We start from the raw sequence: 19,808 nt of genomic DNA on the forward strand, positions 1-19,808 counted from the left end.
GGGCAGTGCCCGGGACGGGGCGGCCTCGCCCCGCTGCTCCCGGCCTGGGAGGGCTGGATGTGCATCCCACGGCGTCCTGTGCCGGGCTGGAAGGGCTGGATGTGCCAGCTACGGTGTCCTGTGTGTCACCCACGGCGTCCTATGCCGGGCTGGAAAGGGCTGGATGTGTCATCCAAGGTGTCCTCTGCCGGGCTGGCAGGGCTGGATGTGCATCCCACGGTGTCCTGTGCCGGGCTGGCAGTGCTGGATGTGTCGCCTGTGCGGGGCTGGAAGGGCTGGATGTGCCACCCACGGTGTCCTGTGTGTCACCCACGGTGTCCTGTGCCGGGCTGGCAGTGCTGGATGTGTCGCCTGTGCGGGGCTGGAATAAGTTGCAGTAGAACACAGTAAGTTTGATGCGGGGACAGCGAGATTTGTGGCGCTTCAGGAAGGGACAGGGGTCAGGCATGATGCCTCAGGGTACCAAGAACTGCAGCTGCCAAGTCTCCTTCCGTGCATCCGTGGCCAAGCCTGGCACCATCCAGGCGGTTTCTTTCGGCCACAATTAGTAAAAACAGAGCACCAGGTGCTCTCAATTTCTACACGAGAAAATGCTCCCCTGCTTTTGGCACCCCTGAGGTGGGAAGGTCTCCCGAGGAGCAGCGATTCGGGAGCACTCCGGAGGCTTTTGGGTCCAGCCGGCACTGGGATGGCAGAGGAGGAGAGCGGGAATGCTTCCTGCAGGCTTTGCATGGATCCACCTGGTGTAATGATGGAGATGTGGAATGCGCCTCCTCCAAAGGAGGAAGGATAGAAAGCGACTTCGTGAAGTGTGATTTCTGCAGCGTGGGTGGATTGCATAGTTTAGGTTTCTTACTATCACAAATGTCAGGAGATAAATAATGGAGTGGAATTACAGATGCTATTAAAGCGAGTTTTAAAAATTATAGGATATGTGTGAGGAGGGGATGGAAAGAAGAGGAGGAAAGCTGAATAAACCTAATATTGATAGTAAGTTATTTCTCTCAATTTAAAGAAACAGCTTCATTTTATTCTTTTTAATAAAGGAAGGGAATTGCAGTGGCAGAGTACGATTTTTTAACCGACTGTGGAAGTAACAGAAATGTGCAGCCTCAATCCACAGCAGGGCATAGTAAATGGGAATGGGAGAACATCTGCATATGGAAAATGCACCCATTTAGGTTGCTAGGGAAGAGACATTTTCTACAGCAGTGTTTGGGGGGGAGTTTATTAGTTTAAATTTTAATGAGCATTATTGAGGTGATTTATTGTACTTTTTTTTTTGACAGCACTTTGAAGTAATCTTGAGAATTTCTTGAAGTGAATCAAATTATTTGAGAGGCTATTCCAAAAACTCTTGGGGACTTTATTTTTTATTCGGGGAATGCAGTGATGAGGAACACTTACATCATCAAATGAAGATTGTGGCGCTTGTGAGGGTTACTTTTTTTGTTTGTTTTTAAGAAAGGCATTATTATGTCAATATTAAATGATTATGACTTTTCAAATAGTTTGGATGGCTAAGAAAAAGTCAGTAACTACATTTGGATTATTTGCTTTAGAAATATTGAAACTCCTGGGTTCAGGGTTTATATTTTGAAGGATATAGCTGCAGTAGATTTTATGAAGAATGACTGAAGCCTTTTCTTTGAGAAGTGCTGGTGTTTAAGACTGGAGAGAGGGAACTGTGCTGTATTTGTTCTGTTCCAGAAAATCAGAGCAGTTTGAGAACAAGTAGCAGACAGGCACCCCCTCCCCCAGCCCCTTACGTTAAGAGCTTATGAATGTCATAATTATCTACCAGGGCCAAATAGTCCCTCTCCTAATTTCATCACAAGGGAGGAGTTTAGCTGGCAGTGTTATTATGCTCAAACAAAAGGATTTTTTTTCTTAACATTTCAAAGCTGTCCAGACAATTTATCGAGCTTGAATTAGCTTTGCTTTAATAAAAATTGAAACAAAACACACACGCATAATCCCCACCATACCACAAACCAAAAAAGAGCATACTGCACTCTGCAAATCTGCCTTTTAAGATATGTAGTGATAAATAAAGTTTTCTTGGTTTTTACCAGTGTCTGGGGACACTGACTTGAAGTGGATGAAATGGGCATCTTCCCAAATTGTAAAATCCTATTTTTTTACCACTCTGCATAATACACATTTCTTTAAGTTAGCTTTTTTTTTTTTTTTAAGTTGCAGTAGAAAATGTTTGCTTGTAGAATTCAATCTATTTTGTGCTCATCCAGGAGATTCATAGGAGTGAGTATGTTGTGCTTCAGCTTTCCTCTTTTCACTGCTTTGGTATGAAGTTTCTTCTTGTATTTTGTGAAGAGGTTTCTCTTTACAAATGCTTTAAAGGGACTGCTTGTTAATGAGAAACTTTCCCCCAGAGAGATGCCAGCATGTGTGTCTTATTCACCAACAGTCTGGAATCCCGCTTCTTTCTACTTTTTGTGTAGTGAACCCATGACATTTGGGATTTTTGAAATCAGTGATTTTGCTTACTGGATTAAGTGGAACTACTGTTTTCTGATTGTACACTGAAATCTGAAGCAGATTCTGAGACTTCAGCCAGATATTTTCTACCAGTTGATTTGTACAATTGCATCAAAATTAAAACACAGCTGTTATCTTTCCTTCTTGTTTTCACCCTTCTAAAACAAACAAAAATCTGACAAAATCATGTTTGATTTTTCTCATTTAGGCTACATTCTCCTCTTCAGGTAAATATGGGAATCAAAATACCTGCCTGAAAATAAGTCTGAACTGATGAGGAGTTCTGAAACATTGACTTAGAAATAGGTATATGAGAAATATGTAGAGAGCTTTATTTCATGGACTCCCATACAAATGGAACTAGAGATACTTTTATCATTTACAGTAACTCTAAATCATGAAACATATGAATGATAAAGTCATGGACACAGAGCTTCAAAGTCTTAGAGGTTGAATAGCGTAATTTGGACTTTTCCTCGTTCAGCATAACACATTTATTTAGATAACTCATTATTTCTATCTATGGAAATGCTGCTGGATTGTTAAGACGAATTTATGTATTATTTGCCTTTCATGGCCACCTTATTCAACAAATATTTTGAGAACAAATGCAGTATTTGTTTGCCCTTTCACTGACCTTTTCTTTGAGGCACCTTTCGCAAGTGGTTCATGTTTACCTACTGATTTTCTTTCAATTTACTCCAGTAATCCCACAGTTACATTCAGCACATGCCATTTGATTCCACTGCAATTGAGTCAAGTTAATACGACATTTTGGGAAACACATGTTTTAACTTCACTGTAATTTGTGTCTGTGAGTTGAAAATCTATTATTGAAAGAGTAGGATATGAACTTCTCCAGGTAAAGAATCTGGATAATAGCTGGTATTCAGATTTTAAACCGTCTATTTCAACTAATTCATGCCATATGTTTTATTTGTTTGCTAGAGGTTTTTTTTGTGTATTTTTGGTTTTTTGGTTTTTTTTTTTTTGATGGGGCGTTTTGGTTTTTGTTGTCTTAATTTTTTTTTAGCATATACATTTGCCTTAAGAAATAAGGGCAGTCTAATTGATGATGTGTATTCCAAAGTTCTGCAGGCCATTTGAATCTCATTTTCAATGTCTCTTGAAATTCAGAAATAGGAGAGACTGGAGGAAAAACTTATTGATAACCTGAGGTATTCAAATCTGGAGACTTGTTGGAGTCTCATAGACTAGATCCAGGCCTATTGGTAACTTATATCTTAACACCAGGTTTTATTTTGACCTAAGCAATCAATCATGGCCTAATTCTGACATGGTGTCATGGCTTCCCCCTTGGTGTATTTAACTACTTCTTGGTTTAGGTATTTGCCTAGAATATTCAATTCTTGGTAGCTAGTTTGAAACTCAGAATATTTTTTAGTATTAAATAGGACATTCAGAGCACTACTTGCTGTTACTTCAAGAATTTGAGGATGCCCAGCTTCAGTGACGTAATTCTGCATTCTTTAACACAATATTTTTATTGCTTTTGTAGCTCAGTTCGTCTTAAAACTGTTTGAATGTGTTTGTGTATTTTTAAACTATATCAGGAAACAAAAGAGTTAACTTAAGAAAGCAAGATAATCTTCAGATGCCTTTTGTTATGCCATAGCATCTTTAATGGGGTGTCTTCAAAAATAAAGGTACCAAGGTTCTTATTTTTATTACGTGCCTGAATTTTTGCATTATTTGTTATCTATTGATTCATGATATCATTAATTGGAGAAGACATTTTCTGATTTGCTTTGCTGTAGATGAGCAGAGAACCTACCTTTTAATTTATTGAATAGAAAGAAAAGAAAAATAGGGAGAGTCATCTGGTTACAGCTATTTGTGGTGACATATTATGATATTAAAATCCTTGTGTACTGGAAAAGAAATACATGTAAGTGTTAACAAATGTTATGTGGAAAGGACACAAAGAATACAGGCATCCACAACGTTAGAAATCCTTGTGTTCACAAGACTGCCAAGCCTTTGAGTGTCCTGCATTTGAGTGGCTCCATGGAAGCACCAAACCAGAGGCTCATTCTTAGCAGGAATCCATTGATTCCAGTGGCTTCACTGAAGTATGTGAAAACATCTCTTGAAATGACAGGAGATCACTGGCATTTATTTTTTAAATAGCATGAGATAGGCAACGCTGCCCGTTTATGCTGCTGTTATGATTTAGGAAATTATGATTAACAGAAAATCTCTCTCTTTGCATTTGTGCATTAGCAGCTGGGTCGTTAATGAATGCACGGCAGTAATGGCCTGAACTGCAAGTCTAATGATCTACTGCAGAATGAGAAATTTATAACATAGTGCTAAGATGTTAAGATATCTGTGAATATTGTCATTTTGGAGGCACTAGAAGAGGATTCACACAGAAGTTGTGGATCCTGTCCCTGGGATTGTTCCAGTCCAGGCTGAGTGGAGCTCTGAGCAAGCTGTTCTAGTGGGAAGTGTCCCTGCCCATGACGGTGGGATTAGAATGATTTGATCTTTAAAGTCCCTTCCAATCTGAGCCATTCTATGACTGTAGCCAAACTCTGTTAATTTTAGTCATAGGACACCATCCATTGACTTAAGTTTGTGTTTGCATGAGAGACAAGAAGCACCAGTTCTTTAAAAGCATTTATTTTACTGTCACAAGTAGATTAATCTGGGAAAGAAGGTGACAGTAAAGTGTATCAACTAAAGATTCATTACCCAGTTACTGCCTATTTAAGAACAATGCTAAAAACTTGCAGCCAAACACCTGCTGAAATGTTTTATCTGCTTCCTGCCTCTTCTGGAAAAGAAAAAATGTGGTTCTTTGGTTTCACCTGCTCTTTAATGTGATGCATAAGGATCATGGCAAAAAGGATGAAGAAAACAAGTCTTTCAGAAACCTATTTGGCAAGCCTGGAGATCCACTAACCAAAGGTGTAATTTGTTACCAGTTTCCATGGTCCAAGCATAATCTTGTCTGAAATATCCAGTTTCTGGATGGATAACATCCAGACAAAATTGGGAAGCAGCATGTAGCACTATGAAGGTTTTGTCAGCCTCTTTAGTCATTCTATCATTGTCAGCCTCTTTAGTAGTCCTATCATTACTGAAATAAATATCCTCTTAACTAAACAAGTTCCTTCAAGAACCAGCTTTCCATAAAAAGCTTAGATCTTTGATATGTTAATTTATGTTCATTTAAGATGTAGTGGCTCTTGGTAAAAAAAAACAAAAATTGAGAGGGAAATACAAGTGGCTCGTTTTCATTTTGCTGAGTTAAATTTTTCCTCCTAACAAAATTTATGTTGTGACTTTAGAAGGCTGCACTTGTTTTCATTTGGTGTCCTAATTACCTGAGTAGTATTGCTAAACAGTGGACAGAGGTTGATGAATAACCTCATAATTCAGCAATAGTCAGAGCTGTAGCTTATGAATATCTTATAAGGATACAAATGAAACTTTTCAAGATGATGTTTCTCATTAGCTAATACTAAACTAGTGCTTTGCATTGCAGTTGTAGTCTAAGGAACAATATCAGCTATGATCCAAAATTCATACTTGGAAAAATTCATACTTCACACAAGAAGTCATTGTCCTGACCCCTTTGCCCAAGGGGTGCCCTTTAGAGCATAGTATGAATTCAGATTAAAAACACTCATTGCCAGCAATTTTCTTGCTACTAAAAGATTTTGCACCAGATTCAGTCAAGCTGCAAGTAATTTCAAACCCATTAACTTTGTAGACCTTTGTACTCAGCTGAATTTGGCTTGCATGAACTCAGGTCCATGGTTAAAATAACAAAGTATTTAAAAACAGAAATGTAAAGATGTGATACAGATAGATATAAATAGGAAGGAAGACGTAATCTTGCCTCTTATTATGAACAGTTCCTTTAACTGATGATACAATCTTTTTTTTTTATTGTAAGAGGATACATGTAATCAAGGTGCAATTGTATTGTGTTAATATTATGACATTGTTATTTTAATTGGTCAAAGCAGAATAAACTACAGATCCAGTGTGGTTGATTTATAGGGAAGAGGATAGCAAATGAGGATATCTTAAACGTACTGGAGACCAGTTATCTGGAGTATCATAATACAGCATTTTTTAAGAAGTTCTTGAACACACCATACTCATAAACTAATGTGCTTACTGGATCAGAAAAAGATTGATGTGCTCCAGTGACCTCAACAGAGACTCAAAGCAGGAGTCATAAAGGAACAAGTAAGTACAGAGCAGAAAGAGCGTGATACTTCTGTCAGAGCACCTATCATGTTCAGGGATATGTCAGGTTATATCTGTGTGATCTTCCTTAACAATCTTGGCAGATCTTTGTTGCCTGAATTTGTTCCTAAATCTGCCGGTGCTTTGATCTGCTTGGTACAAAGTGTCAACAACTTACACAAGAGAAAAAAAAGTCTGAAAAAAATGTTCAGTCCTTTAATTGTGGTGCTGTAAGTAGTGGAGTCATACCAGTTCCTTACTTGACTCTTCTGTGGCATTTGAAATAGCACATAACAGAGAAGCTGTCAATCTCCTATGTGATGGACTCAGAACTACGTGTTATATTCATGGGCTTTACAGTGTTGTTTTTTTTTTTTTGCTTAGTAGTCAGTTCCCTAATTTTTTTAAGCATTTTATTTTCCTACCTTTTTGGTAATAGCTATTTTAATTTAACAAATAGTAATGTGAAATATTTGAATTTTAAGCTGATTTGCATCAGGCCAATTTCAAAAAAGCTTCCTTGTTTGTAAGTATCTCTTTTGCACAATAGTCAGTGTTGCAGGTTGTGCCTTACAAGGAGATGAGGGCTAAAACTGGTCTAGCAGTGATCCTGGTGAAATAAATGCTGAGAGAGATTTGATTGCTAGAAAGATGATTCCCAGGGATGAGCGTATGGAAAGAGCGGAGATACTCTAAAACAAAGCTTGATACATGAGTAAATGGATATAGAATGATTAAAAAAATAAACAAAAAAAACCCCCAAAACCAACCTTTCAGGACGAAAATTAATTTCTGACCAGTGACTCTGTAGCATATGAACAGGAGGGAAGAAGTATTGTTACTCTTAAGATGGGTCAGAATCACAGAATGTCCTCAGTTAGAAGGAACCCACCATGATCATGGTGTCAGACTGCCAGCCCTGTGCAGGCGACCCCAGCAATCCCACCATGTGCCACAGACATTGTCCAAAAGCTCCTTGAGCTCTGTCAGCTTTGGTGCTGTTCCAGTGCCCAGTCACCATCTGGTTGAAGAACCTTTTCCTGATACCCCACCTAAACCTCCCCTGATGCAGCTTCACACCATTCCCTTGGGTCCTGTCACTGTCACCACAGAGATCAGTGCCTGCCCCTCCTCTTCACCTCCTGAGGAAGTTGTAACTGCACTGAGGTCTCCTCTCAGTCCGCTCTGCTCCAGGCTGAACAAATCAAGTACCCTCAGATGCTCCTCACATGGTTCCCCTCCAGACCCTTCCCTATCCCCATTGCCCTCTATTGGATGTTCTCTGATATAATTCCTGTATTGAGGTAGCCAAAACTGCATACAGCACTTAAAGTGAGGCTGCACCTGTTGTCAAAAAGTGTAGCTTAAATTCTTGGCATTTATTAATTTTTTTTAAAATTTTATTTTAGCAATAACAGAGAATTGCAAAGACAACCTTGCACAACATTTAAGCCTGGTTTTTGCTAATCACCCGAACGATCTGGTATGAGGGATCTTTATTCTGCAACAGAATCTTTGGTTTTGCTGCTTTCTGTTTGTGTTTTTTGTTCGTGAATGCAAATTTTGTAAATTTTGTCTTAATAATCTTGGAATTTAGAATGAATTATATCCAGTTGGGCATTGCTGTCTGTAATAAATAATGCAGCCATTCACATGCTCCTCTGCTTTCTCTGTTGGGGAACAATACCCAAATTTAGAGTTAAGCAGAAGCTAATGCTGACTTTTTCCAGTGAAGGCTGTCTGTAGTATGATATGAATGCCACATCTCCAGACTTTTATTTTCTTTTATTTTAAGAAAACTGTGTTACGTGAGATGAGTTCTGCTAACAGAACTGTGCACGCCCTGCAGCCACGGATCTCCCACTGGAGTCAAGTGTTTCAGGGGTTGTACTGATTGCACTTTTCAGGGTCTGATTGAAGCTTTCAGGAGTTGTATCAATTCCATATGAGTATGTGGGAATTTTGATTCCGTGAAGAATAGAAAAATCAAGCTCTAACTTTGTGTGTTTAAGTAGTGGGCATGTTTATAAGTAGTGCTGAAAAAGTGTGGGCTAATCCAAGAGCACGGAAGAACTGGAAATTAAAGGGGTGTTCTGGTGTGCCAGATTCTATTCAAGAGATAAAATGCAAGACAGAAAAAGAATATTTTTCTCTGTGCTTTTCAATAATAAATCCAAAGATGCACTGTAAATATTGTAAGCTACTGATTTCATTATCTCCCTCTGGAAACGTGGAAAAAATTGCAATTAATCATCATGTTCACTTAGCTGTAGCCCAGGCTATAACTGTGTTGGGAAGTTTAGCATTCAGTGTGAAAATCCATCACTAAATTCATCGCTCAGTTTTGCTTGAGATTTTGAGAGTTTTGATTTACTTGTTTGTTTTGGTCTGTGGCTTTGTGACACTGGTCAAAATTGTTCTTTAGGCTTTCAGTATTCAGGTCATGCCTGCAGGTCTGTAAGTGCCACTGTCTGAGCCATCAGATGTTCCAGGGACTTGTGCCAGTTTATGGCGATTCCACACATTGGGTTCAACAGCTTTTAGCATTTAGTCAAAATAATCCTTTCCAGCACCTGTGCACTGCTTTTCTGTGAATTAGAATTCTGTCTTTGGATTATACAGCCTGTGTATGTAAAAAATTTATGTTGCTGGGTTTGGGAACTCTCTCAGAGGTGGTGTTTTCTATACAGTGCTGCTACACTTAGGGTAGACTTACTCTGATTTCACCATTCTTGGAAGAAAATTTATAGAATTCTATTTACTGTCACGATAGTGATTTTCAATTCTGTGAGTGCATGGCCTTTGTATGTGCTACTAATTTTAAAAATAATTTTGATCTTACATTCAAATTTCTATATCATTTGCAAAGACTAGTTTAAATCAGAAGATTCTTATCTGTGTTCTAACATCTCAGGAATCACCTATTTCACTCTGCATAGCCCTTTGTGCCACACTCTGACAGCCTTTTATTTTTTTGTGTGGTCCTAGGTACATGAATGAACACTTTATCTGCTGCATAAAAGAGCAGATATGGCTGGGGAAACTATTCAGTAAAGAGTAAAAATGGTGATGAAAAGAAATAGACCTCTCTGTGAATCACGTATTTTGCATTTTTAGTTACATATGATCTGATTTAGGAAAAAAACCAAACAAGCACAAGTAAGCAATCCCAGAAAGCATCTTTTTCCAGGGAAAAGCCCTTCTGCTGTTAGATGGAGTTCTGATTTCTGTTCCTCTGTGCTCATTTTAAAACAGGACAGATAACTGTAGCCAGTGAGTCTACCAGAAAAAAGAAAGGATTTATCATCATGTAAACATTGTAAAAGCTATTCTATGGAAATCTTACTCTTTTTTAGTGTTATTAGTGACTGTTGCTATTGCTTTGTTGCACCTTAACTATGTTTGTGACTATTTTCCAGACTGTGGTGCTCACTCAGGAGTGTTCTCAGAGGTTTTTAGATACTATTAGTCTTTAGACATGTAAGTCAATGCAAGGTAGCACTGCAGAAAAAACGTTTCTGTTCATAACTATACCAACTCTATTTCTTGTGACCTGGCAGATATTAAATAAGTAACATCCCTATCTGTCTTCCTGTATAAAATCTCATTACTATTACTGCAATGATGGTCTGGTTTTACCTATGAAAATGACTGAATTATCTAATTACTTTTATGAATGCTTGATCAAAAAAAAAACCCTATTGTAATGGGGGGAGGGATGGGAAACTCAAACAGTGCAGAAGGAGGAACCCTGAGTGTTTGTTCTCCTCCAACAAGAGATGTTTTTTGGTCAGTGGTGGAGGTTTTCTGGTTTATTTTTTTGCTTGTTTGGGTTTTTTTAATGTGTTTTTTACTGTTTTGTTGGTTTTTTTTTAAAGGTGTAGGACTGCTGAAACAAAAGATTTTATTTTCATAGTCCAGAGGTGCTTTTATAGAATTATAGGATTGTTAAGGTTGTCAAAGACCTTTAAGGTAATCAAGCATCAACCCAGAATCACCGCCAAGTTCAGTGCTAAACTGTGTTCTCTGTTGTATTCACACAATTTTGAATGTTTACAGAGATGGTGACCCCACCACTTTCCTGGGAAGTCTGTTTCAGTGCTTTACAACCCTTTCCATGATTTTTTTTCTCTAATGAAAGCATCACATAAAATCTCACATAGCACTCATAAGACTGGAAGACAATCCCTCCTCTTAAAATTCTGTTACCTGATGTTTTTCTGAAATCTGGTCCTAAAAATAGCTGCACGTGTCTATGACAAAGAATTACTAAAACAGCAGAAATGAGAATATAAGCTTTTCTAAGAAGCTGTTAGGAAAAAAACTGCATAGTGAAGCAAAAGCTACTTTTCACAGTAAACATTTCTATACAAAAAAAATCCTACTGCCAGTCTGATTTCAATTGTTCATGAAATACCTTTGTGTAAGGTTTAATTCCTACCTAAATAAATATTTGCTTGTTTTGACTGGGTTTTGGGTTTTTTTTTGTTGGAATGGGGGTTTTGGCGTGTTTTTGAGTGTTTTTTAATTTTTTCTTTCCTTTGCATTATAAAGATACTTTTCCTACAGTCTTAAAATAATTGAAATATGATGAAGTCATGCCTCTATGGATATTTTCTTCCTTAATTGATGTGAACTTAAGCATAAAGGAACTTTGAGAAAAGTCAGAGTCCATCATGAATCCAGAATTGAACCAGCTATTTTGATTTAATTTCAATGCTGTGACAGTTGTCCTGCTTTTATTTTATTATGTGGTAGAGTCAAAATTGACATGAAAAGATGTGCTGATTGTCAACTGGTTTCACTGTTGCTCTTTGGTGCTATGCACGTTGAGTCCAGGAGCTCTGTCTCAAATGGGCCAAAGCAGAGGCTGAAATGTTTGCTGGGCTTGATTTAGCATTTTTTTGGAATCCTAAGGACTACCTCTCAGAAATCTTTATTTAAATCTGAAGATTAGTGAGGGGAATGCTCGGTGGTTCTTTTTAAGAAATCAGGGAATCAAAACATAAATGTGCTTTTTGGTGGGAAAATACGTTGCTGGGTGGCAGGGGGGGAAGGAGAGGAATACAAACAAAAAACCCAGCACAAAGCCAAAAACACCCTAATGTGGGTGAAAACAACCTGTAAGACATGTATTTAAAGGTTTACGTTCCCCTCTCACTATTCTGACACTGCATCAGAAATTACTTTTTTTGTGGTTTTGAAGTAAGAGCTGTGAGCATGTATCTCTCTGAAGAACTAAATAGAATAACCAAACTGTTTTACTTCCATGGCCAACCAGGCTGTTTTGATGTTTTCAGCTGGTTGTGAATGCTGGACTGGTAATGCTTCAGGTGCATGAAATTGGGTGAGAAAGATGCTTCCAGTATTGATATGTTCAGAGCCTGACCAAGCTTTTTTCTTCTTTCCTGCAAACTCCATTTATTAAAATTGCCAGACTGGATATCTGCAGTTGTGGTTTCATGTCTTTTGGGAGTGAAGGTGGACCTCATTTTGTCTTCCTGAGTTTTGTTTCCATTTAAACACAGGTGCCTTGGTGTTGCACAGCTGCCTTTCTATGATCCACAAACACATTGAAATACAAATGCAAAATTAATTACTGATAATATTAGTTTCAAATATAGAAATAGCTAAATAACTCTATGTATTTAATCAATGTTCTAAAAAGGCCATGTTGTTACTTAGGCAGATGTTTTGAGCAAGCAATGTAAAGGGTACCAAATGCTGGGGCAACCCTGTGTAGTTTCTTTAATCCCACAGTAGAAATGGGGAGGGCTCTGGAATGCAGATTGGAATGCACATTCCCTGATCCCTTAAAACAACTGAGAGAACAGAGTAATTAGAGGGGCAAAATTTATGTGTCCCCTTCACTGTTTGTACACACAAGAGGTTATCTATTGCTGTAAATTGAATTGGCTGTATAAACAGCAGCATAATTTATTTAGAGTTAGGTCTAAAAGACTTGGAAAAGACCAGTGGAAGAACAAGAAGGGGATTGTAAAGAGAAGAGAGGTACAGAGAATGCAGCTGTACTTTTGTTCAAGTAACTGATGTAACTCATATATATTGACGTATTTCATTACGGTAGAATTTCCTTGTGCTTTAACCATTGACAATGTAGAGAGCAGGAGACCCAACATTTCATTTAAAGTTCTAATCCTATATGAAAATGCATATTTATATCTTAAACCAAGCATATTTCATAAATTTATAAAATCAATCATCACCTCCTTCTGCTGATCCATGAATATTCATCCCTGCACTTCTTTCCTGGATGACTTGGGAAAATGATGATGTGCCTTTCAAACGGATAGATAGAGTTTTGTCTTCAAAGTCAATAACATAACTTCTATATAACTATTCTGGATGCTGTTCAGTGTACACTCAGTTGCTGAAAGGAATGTTTTTGGCAGCTGCCTTGCTTGGAGCCGTGGTAATGGCATGAGAGGCACGCACACGTGCCCCTGCACTGCTTCTGCAGAGCTCTGGGATGCATTGCTCCCATTGCTCCCCTCCTGGCTTCTGCAGGGTTAAAACAAGACCACATTTCTCTCTTTTTGTAGGGATTACTCAGATGAACAAAAGTATAACTTACACTAACACAAACAAGATAAATTATGATTAAAATTGATAGCATGTATCACTGGAGTAACTCAACAGAAAGTGCAACTTGCTCAGAAATACAAGGACTTTTGCGTGTGTGTATAAAATAGTTTTAATTTCTCTATTCAGTTGGATCTTTAATAAACATTTTGTAGTAATTCTTATCTTTAATTATCATTTAAGTATTTCTCAAAAATGATGTGGGTATCTTAGTAGCATGCATCCCCTTTTTCACTTTAAGGAAAATGTGGGGGGTTTTCTTATGTTTAAATAGGCTCCTTGAGAAGAACAGTTATAGTTTTACTAGAGGTTAGTTTGTTGCATGTAATATGTTCCTTGATTTTTTAATCTTGATTGTTGGTTTTTACAGACCAAATCTGTCACTTTGGTAAACAAGATGTTTTATTTAATCTCCAGCCTTCTGAAAGACGGACCTTTTTGAGTGCAAAGTTCGTTGTCATGTTGCTGGTGAGTGTTTCTGACCAGAATGCAAAGTAGCCTGAATCCATACATTCTTTTTTTCCTGTACTGGGATAGCTGCCAAATCTATGTCAGCAATTAACTTCTGAATGTGTCAGCTGTAAGAAATACAGTTCATTGTTCCTTGGCTAGTTAACAACTAGTTTAAAGGCAGAAACAGCTTCAAATGAAAGGGAAGTACTGTGCATTTTGTATCTAAAATCCTCAGGCTCTTAAAACCACTTAAAAAAAAGAAAATTTAAAACTAGTTCTAGGAGGGATATTTAGGAATTTAAAAGTACTTAGCTGATTCTTCAAGTCAAAATATGCCCAATAACTGGAAAATGAAATTATCTGACAAAATTATGGTCAGTTACAGGTAATTTTCAATAAAGGACTATATCACTCAATATCTGACTTTCTGTTTCTCTCACGTGTAAATCAAAACACCAATACCCCTTTTCCTCCTTCCCTTTCCCCTACCCTCCCCCCAAAAAATCCTCCAAGAAATCTCTCTTGAATTGTTACAATAATATTTGAGATACCAGTTAGAAAAAATATAAGAAAGAAAAACAATTTTAAAAACTTATTCAAAGAACCTGACACTATGGGGATTACCTAAAATGAAGTACAAAATCAGTTTAGAGGAGTGCAATAATAATACTTTTCCTCCTCACAGACATGGATGTTCTTATTATTAGTGTTTGGGATTTCTTAAGTTTGCAGGCTGTTTGCACAAAGTTACAATAATAATAATAATGTAATATTCATGTTTAGCCTATATTATTTTTGGTAAATTTTCCTCTGCAAGTGAAATGTGAATGGTTTGCTGTGAACATTTAAAAGCCACTGCATCTTTAATTAGTTCTTTAAGCTTCATGTAGACTTCTTCTTTTCCAAATTTTAAACCAGTTACCCCACCAGAAGCACTTTGCTATTTAAATTGAAATTTTAGTATACATATGAATTTTTTTGCTTTCTCTTGAGGGTGTACTTTTGTATATTCTGTCTTGTTGAGCTCAGCGTGAAGATACTGGTAGTAAATGAAGACAAAAGGGGTGGTTGTAACTAACAGGTGTCATAGTCAATTTCTTGCATAAGAGGGTAGATTCAGTTTTTTTCTTATAGTGGTGGCAGGTGATAAAGCTTTGCTGAGATGCAGAATTATTTCATTGTACTAGTACACTTGAGCACTGCTATTTTTTGATTGAAGCAAGTGAAAGGTTTGGATGTCCTATGAGGCAGAGCAGAGAAGAGGAAGCCATGCAATGACATGTCAATAATTTACCAACAGGAGGAAATATATATTGTTATACATCTATAAAAACCCAGCCAAACAAAAACACCCTCTGGAAAGCACCAATTGGGTTCATACTGAACTGGTGGTTTGAGTAAGGGGTTGGCAGCAAGCTAGACTGCTAGGTGAATTTTTAAATACAAGGAAAATTGGGGAAGAGTTTACCATTTCTAAAGTTCTGTAAAATAAGTTGCGTATGCTAGGAGAGTGAAGTAAGGAGGAAAATGGTCTTTGCATAGCTAGGAATTCTAGACTTTGCACATATATATCTATGGAATGAAATGTTACCTCCCAACACCCTTCCAGTGATGCAGCCTACGCAGAGAAGACGAATTGTGCAGATTGTGAATCCCAGACCCCCAGCACTTGTTCCTCCTGCTCTGTGCCACCCCCACACCCATTCCCATAGTTTCCTGCTTACACAGGAGTGCTGTTTCATTTCAAAGGACTTCAGGCAGTGCTTCCCTCTATGCACAAGTCAGAATGTTTTATCTTTGTAATGCGTAATTGTCTGTATCTGTAGAACAGCGGTTGTGACTCACTAGCAGGATTTGTTTCTCTGTCCTTAACTTAGTGTGCGTGGTAGAAAACAGGAGTGGTACTGTCTCTCTCCCTCCACCCCCTCCTTTCTCTTCTGCTTCTCCCTTCTGGTGGGAGACCTGTAAGCTTTAGGATAAAAAGCCAATTTCAGATACCTAAATAAAAGAAAAATCTAGTAATTCCTATGTGATATGCAAACGATCTTTAACACAAGTTATATGCTTACAGCTCAGATCTTTCTGAAATCTCAACCACTTCCACCATAATTTCCTGCTCTTACTTTTAGTAACACTTCTTGAGCTTGCTGGTGATGATAGAACACACTCTGAGCTTATCCTATGCATTCTGGAATCCATAATCGTAATGCCAAAATCCTGTAGGGAGGGGAAGGAGGTGTTAAAAAGGGCAAAGAAAAACTGATGGTAAGGGGTAGTGAGAGGAAGTTTTTTGAATTGCAAGTCGAAGCCAAAATGAATGAGCAAGTAATTTCCATCCCATAATCTTAAATGAAACTGAGGGTTCACCAGCAAATTCTGTATTTCTGTTTAGAAGATGTCTGGCCAGTACAGGTTTGTTGCTCTTGCACAACTAGTGTATGAGGCTGTAGGTGTAAATATGGCCTATAGTCTCATATATCTGAAAAATAGAATTAATTTTATTTAGCTGCAACATTTTCCCATATTTCAGTGAAGTGAAGTCTGTTCTTTTAAAATTGTTTTAGTTTTTAGGAATAAGTGTTCATGCAAGATAAGAAAGTGTATCAGGACATGAGAGTAAATTGGTTTGTTTACTCAAGAGTGGGGAGGGATATATTTGACCTCTTTAACAATTCAAGAATGGCAAGTGGAAGGAAAGAGAATTATTCTCTCATTCAAGTATATGCTTGGTGAAGGAAAAAATGAGTTTGAGCTGACTAAACATCTTTAGTCTGAAAATGTAATAATTTTGTCCATAAGAGTGAAGAAAATTGGAATAGAAAATATTCAAAAAATACTTGAACAAATATTTGCATAAAATTAAGTGATTTTAAAGGAGGGTAAATGGATTTGTGGTAATGCTGTGCCTACAGAAGGACACCAGGATCTCTAACTTAATAAAAAAACCCCAGGAAAACAGCACTTTTGGGGTAGTTTTAGGAATTAAACCTTGAATTTTCTTCTAAAAGTCTCTATTTGGTAAAATAAAAAGTACATTGGAATTAATTGTTTAATGCTTAATCCATTCTAAATATTAACATCTGTTCAGGAAATTTTCTAGAATGTCATGTTTGTAAAAATCTGTGCAAAGATTAATCATGCAATGAGAATCATCTCAGTTTTCACTTATTTCATGTTCTCATTATGGATTAGTGATAATTAAGTCCAAAATTTGAGACGAAAAATAGGTAGCATTTCACAAATGCTATGAAATATGACTGCAGAATTCACTCCTGTTCACCAAAATAAATGGTTTCTAAATGCTTTGACTTCACAAAATAAGTAGGAATTCTCAAACAGTGGAAGAAAATAGGAGTTATGGCCATTAGAAAAACAGAAGCATTAATATTTTTTGTGAAACTGACACCAAACTATTCTGGATATGTTTAAAGAAGGATCTGGTATTTAGAGAAATCACAGCCAAGTACGTTTTGCCAATCTGTTACTGAAAACATTAAATGATCAGTATTTGTAGTCTCTGCAGAGGAGACCTTAAAAAGTGACTCATCTTGAAGAGAAGAATTTTAATTGTGACTTTTGTATGTTGTTAAATAATTAATGATAAGACAAATTTCTGCCTTTTTCCTATGATTATGTCATTAATTTCTTCAATGTAGCTGCTTTTTCTGGCCTTCTGAGGCAGCAAAGAAGGCTGGATACCCATACGGGAGGCGAATGTTCTCCTAAATGTTCTCTATTTATGGTTTCAGTCACTTTGTACGAGCAACTTTGCCTAAGGAAAAAAGAGAATCATAGTTCCAGGATTCAACATGTCAAAGTCTAGTTCCACTCATTCCTTGAAAAGAAGGGACAAATGGAAAGAGTCAGTAATGTTTCATATCATCTCTTATGAAACAGCAGTATCTCTGGCAGGATAGACTTCCAAATTTTGTAACATAAGATTTTTTTTTTATTTGTAGATATTCTGCCATGTCAATCAAAGTTGCTTAGGCTTTAGTTTAAAATGATATGATTGTCGTTAAGGTTTTAATATTTACCACAAAAAAAACCCAAAATACAATGTTGTTCACATTTTTTGAATTGAATACATCTGATGCATATCAGTGTAATCAAGGCAGGAAATAAATTTATGCCACTACTAATGTTCAATTAACATTATTTGGAAGTATATCAAACTAGCCATGTATATGTTAAAGTACATATTTTATTTGTAATTATAGTTTGTAAAAGACACTGTTTTCCAGTCATTTATTCCCAGTTCTGTTAAATCCTATTTACCACCTAATAATTGCTTGAATGTGTTTTCTTTGATCATCTTGAACCCTTGTATTCCATCAGAAAACATGGGTGACACTTTTTGAGGTACGCAAGCTCACGCAGGTTTAGAAGATGCCAATTTCTTCCTGCTTCCATGTAGCTGCTCTTGCAACTTTCTATACATATTAATCTAGTGTTTAACACAGCTTGATTTTCCTCCACTTTTTGGAAACACCTGGTTTCTATTTCTGGTCCATATTGAAATGCTCTTCCAGTCTCGTATTAAATCATTAAATGACATCATAGCTCCAATTTATTATGTCTTTAGTTGATGCATCTCATCAATGATTCCATATTAGAATGCCATCTTTAGCTTTTTGCAAAACACCAACCACAGGATTTTCACCTGTATTCCCTAAATAGGTTTGACTAAATGTATTTTAGTGAGAGGCTTGTAATTTAGAAATAAATTACATTTACAATTTTCTTTTTAAAACACCTCTGAAACAATCTTCACTTTGCTACTTTAGTCTTCATTTTATGACATATTATCTTGTGTCAGAGGAATACAAATGAATCAACTTAAAATACTTGTGCTGTGTTTTTTTTTTTCTTTGCTTGCAGTGTCTTAATTCTATGTAATGAAGTGTTATTAAAAAGACTTTGTATCTCTCATGGTATCAATGTATTTTATACTTTGCTCTCTAACTAGAGAGGAAATTCCATGTCACAAATTAAGACAAACAGGATATTCTCAAATACATACTATGAAAAATTAATTTAAAGTAGGGGTTTCTAAGACAATTACATATGAAGATAACATTATTTTTTTAAAGTACTGAAGAACTAAACCAAATCAAAAGTTTAGTGAAGTATTGGGAAGGATATTCTAGATCTGAAGAAAAGTATGCCTACTTTAGGTTTTGTGTAATACTGAATATGTGAAAAATAATGTGGGTCTACAGACAGACACCTAAAACTAACAGCCCTTTTTCCCAGGGGAAGACAACTCTATCTTTGCTTTGCAGTATAATTTGTAGTAAAGCTAAATTGGAGGTTTGGTTCTTGCAATTTTGTTTTGACATGCAGCCAATTATGAACCTCTCCACCAACCTAGCTCTGTATAATCTCCCTGATTGCAAGTCTCCTGGTGTCTGCCCTTGGGAGGGAGTGAAGTTTACATGCCAGACGTGGTTCAAGTGCTGCAGTGTCTTTGGCTGGAGACAGCCTGAGGGTCAAGCCATGGATGATACAGTGACTTCCTTGTTCTCAGCCTTCCTTTCTCCATTATCTGCACCCAGCAAGGACTTCAGGGTGAAAGAATGCTTGTTCTTCCTGTTATCTAAAGCTGGGTGGTGCTTATGAGTGGATTGCACTGCTAGTGTAGAGCATGAACAGGGAGGGATGACTCTACTGCATCATACAAATATTGTATTTTGCTTATAAGTGTTTTGAAAAGCTGTTTGTATTTCCCTTTAAATACATATTGCATCATGAAGAAACACAGTGCCAGTGGCATGACAGTCCCTAAAGGAAATATTATGCTGTTCCCATAATCTGTCTCTGTGAAGAGAGCAGCCATGCATGGTCTTTGACAGTCTGATTTTTTTACACTATCACTTAAAACATGCATTTGTCTGCTGTCTGTTGGACACATTCAAGAAGCAGCAGTTCTGTGTAACTGATTTCCTGACCCAATTGCCTCAATTTGCTTTGTCTTTTGTTTGTTTTAAGCAGTTATTCACGTACACACACTGGTGAAGGAGTGT

At 37.2% G+C, this 19,808-nt stretch overlaps 1 protein-coding gene across 1 annotated transcript in view; it reads left to right on the top strand.

The window, feature by feature from the left end:
• Positions 1-446: 446 nt before the first annotated feature.
• NCAM2 (neural cell adhesion molecule 2) overlaps positions 447-19,808 on the top strand; it is a 274,139-nt gene continuing 254,777 nt past the window's right edge. The window contains exons 1-2 of the mRNA XM_005428596.2: positions 447-527; positions 619-809. Coding sequence (XP_005428653.2) covers positions 447-527; positions 619-809 — 272 coding nt within the window. The remainder of the gene's footprint in view (positions 528-618; positions 810-19,808) is intronic.

The sequence above is a fragment of the Geospiza fortis genome, unplaced genomic scaffold (genome assembly GCF_000277835.1).
Source record: "Geospiza fortis unplaced genomic scaffold, GeoFor_1.0 scaffold571, whole genome shotgun sequence".
NCBI classification, from domain to species: Eukaryota; Metazoa; Chordata; class Aves; order Passeriformes; family Thraupidae; genus Geospiza; species Geospiza fortis.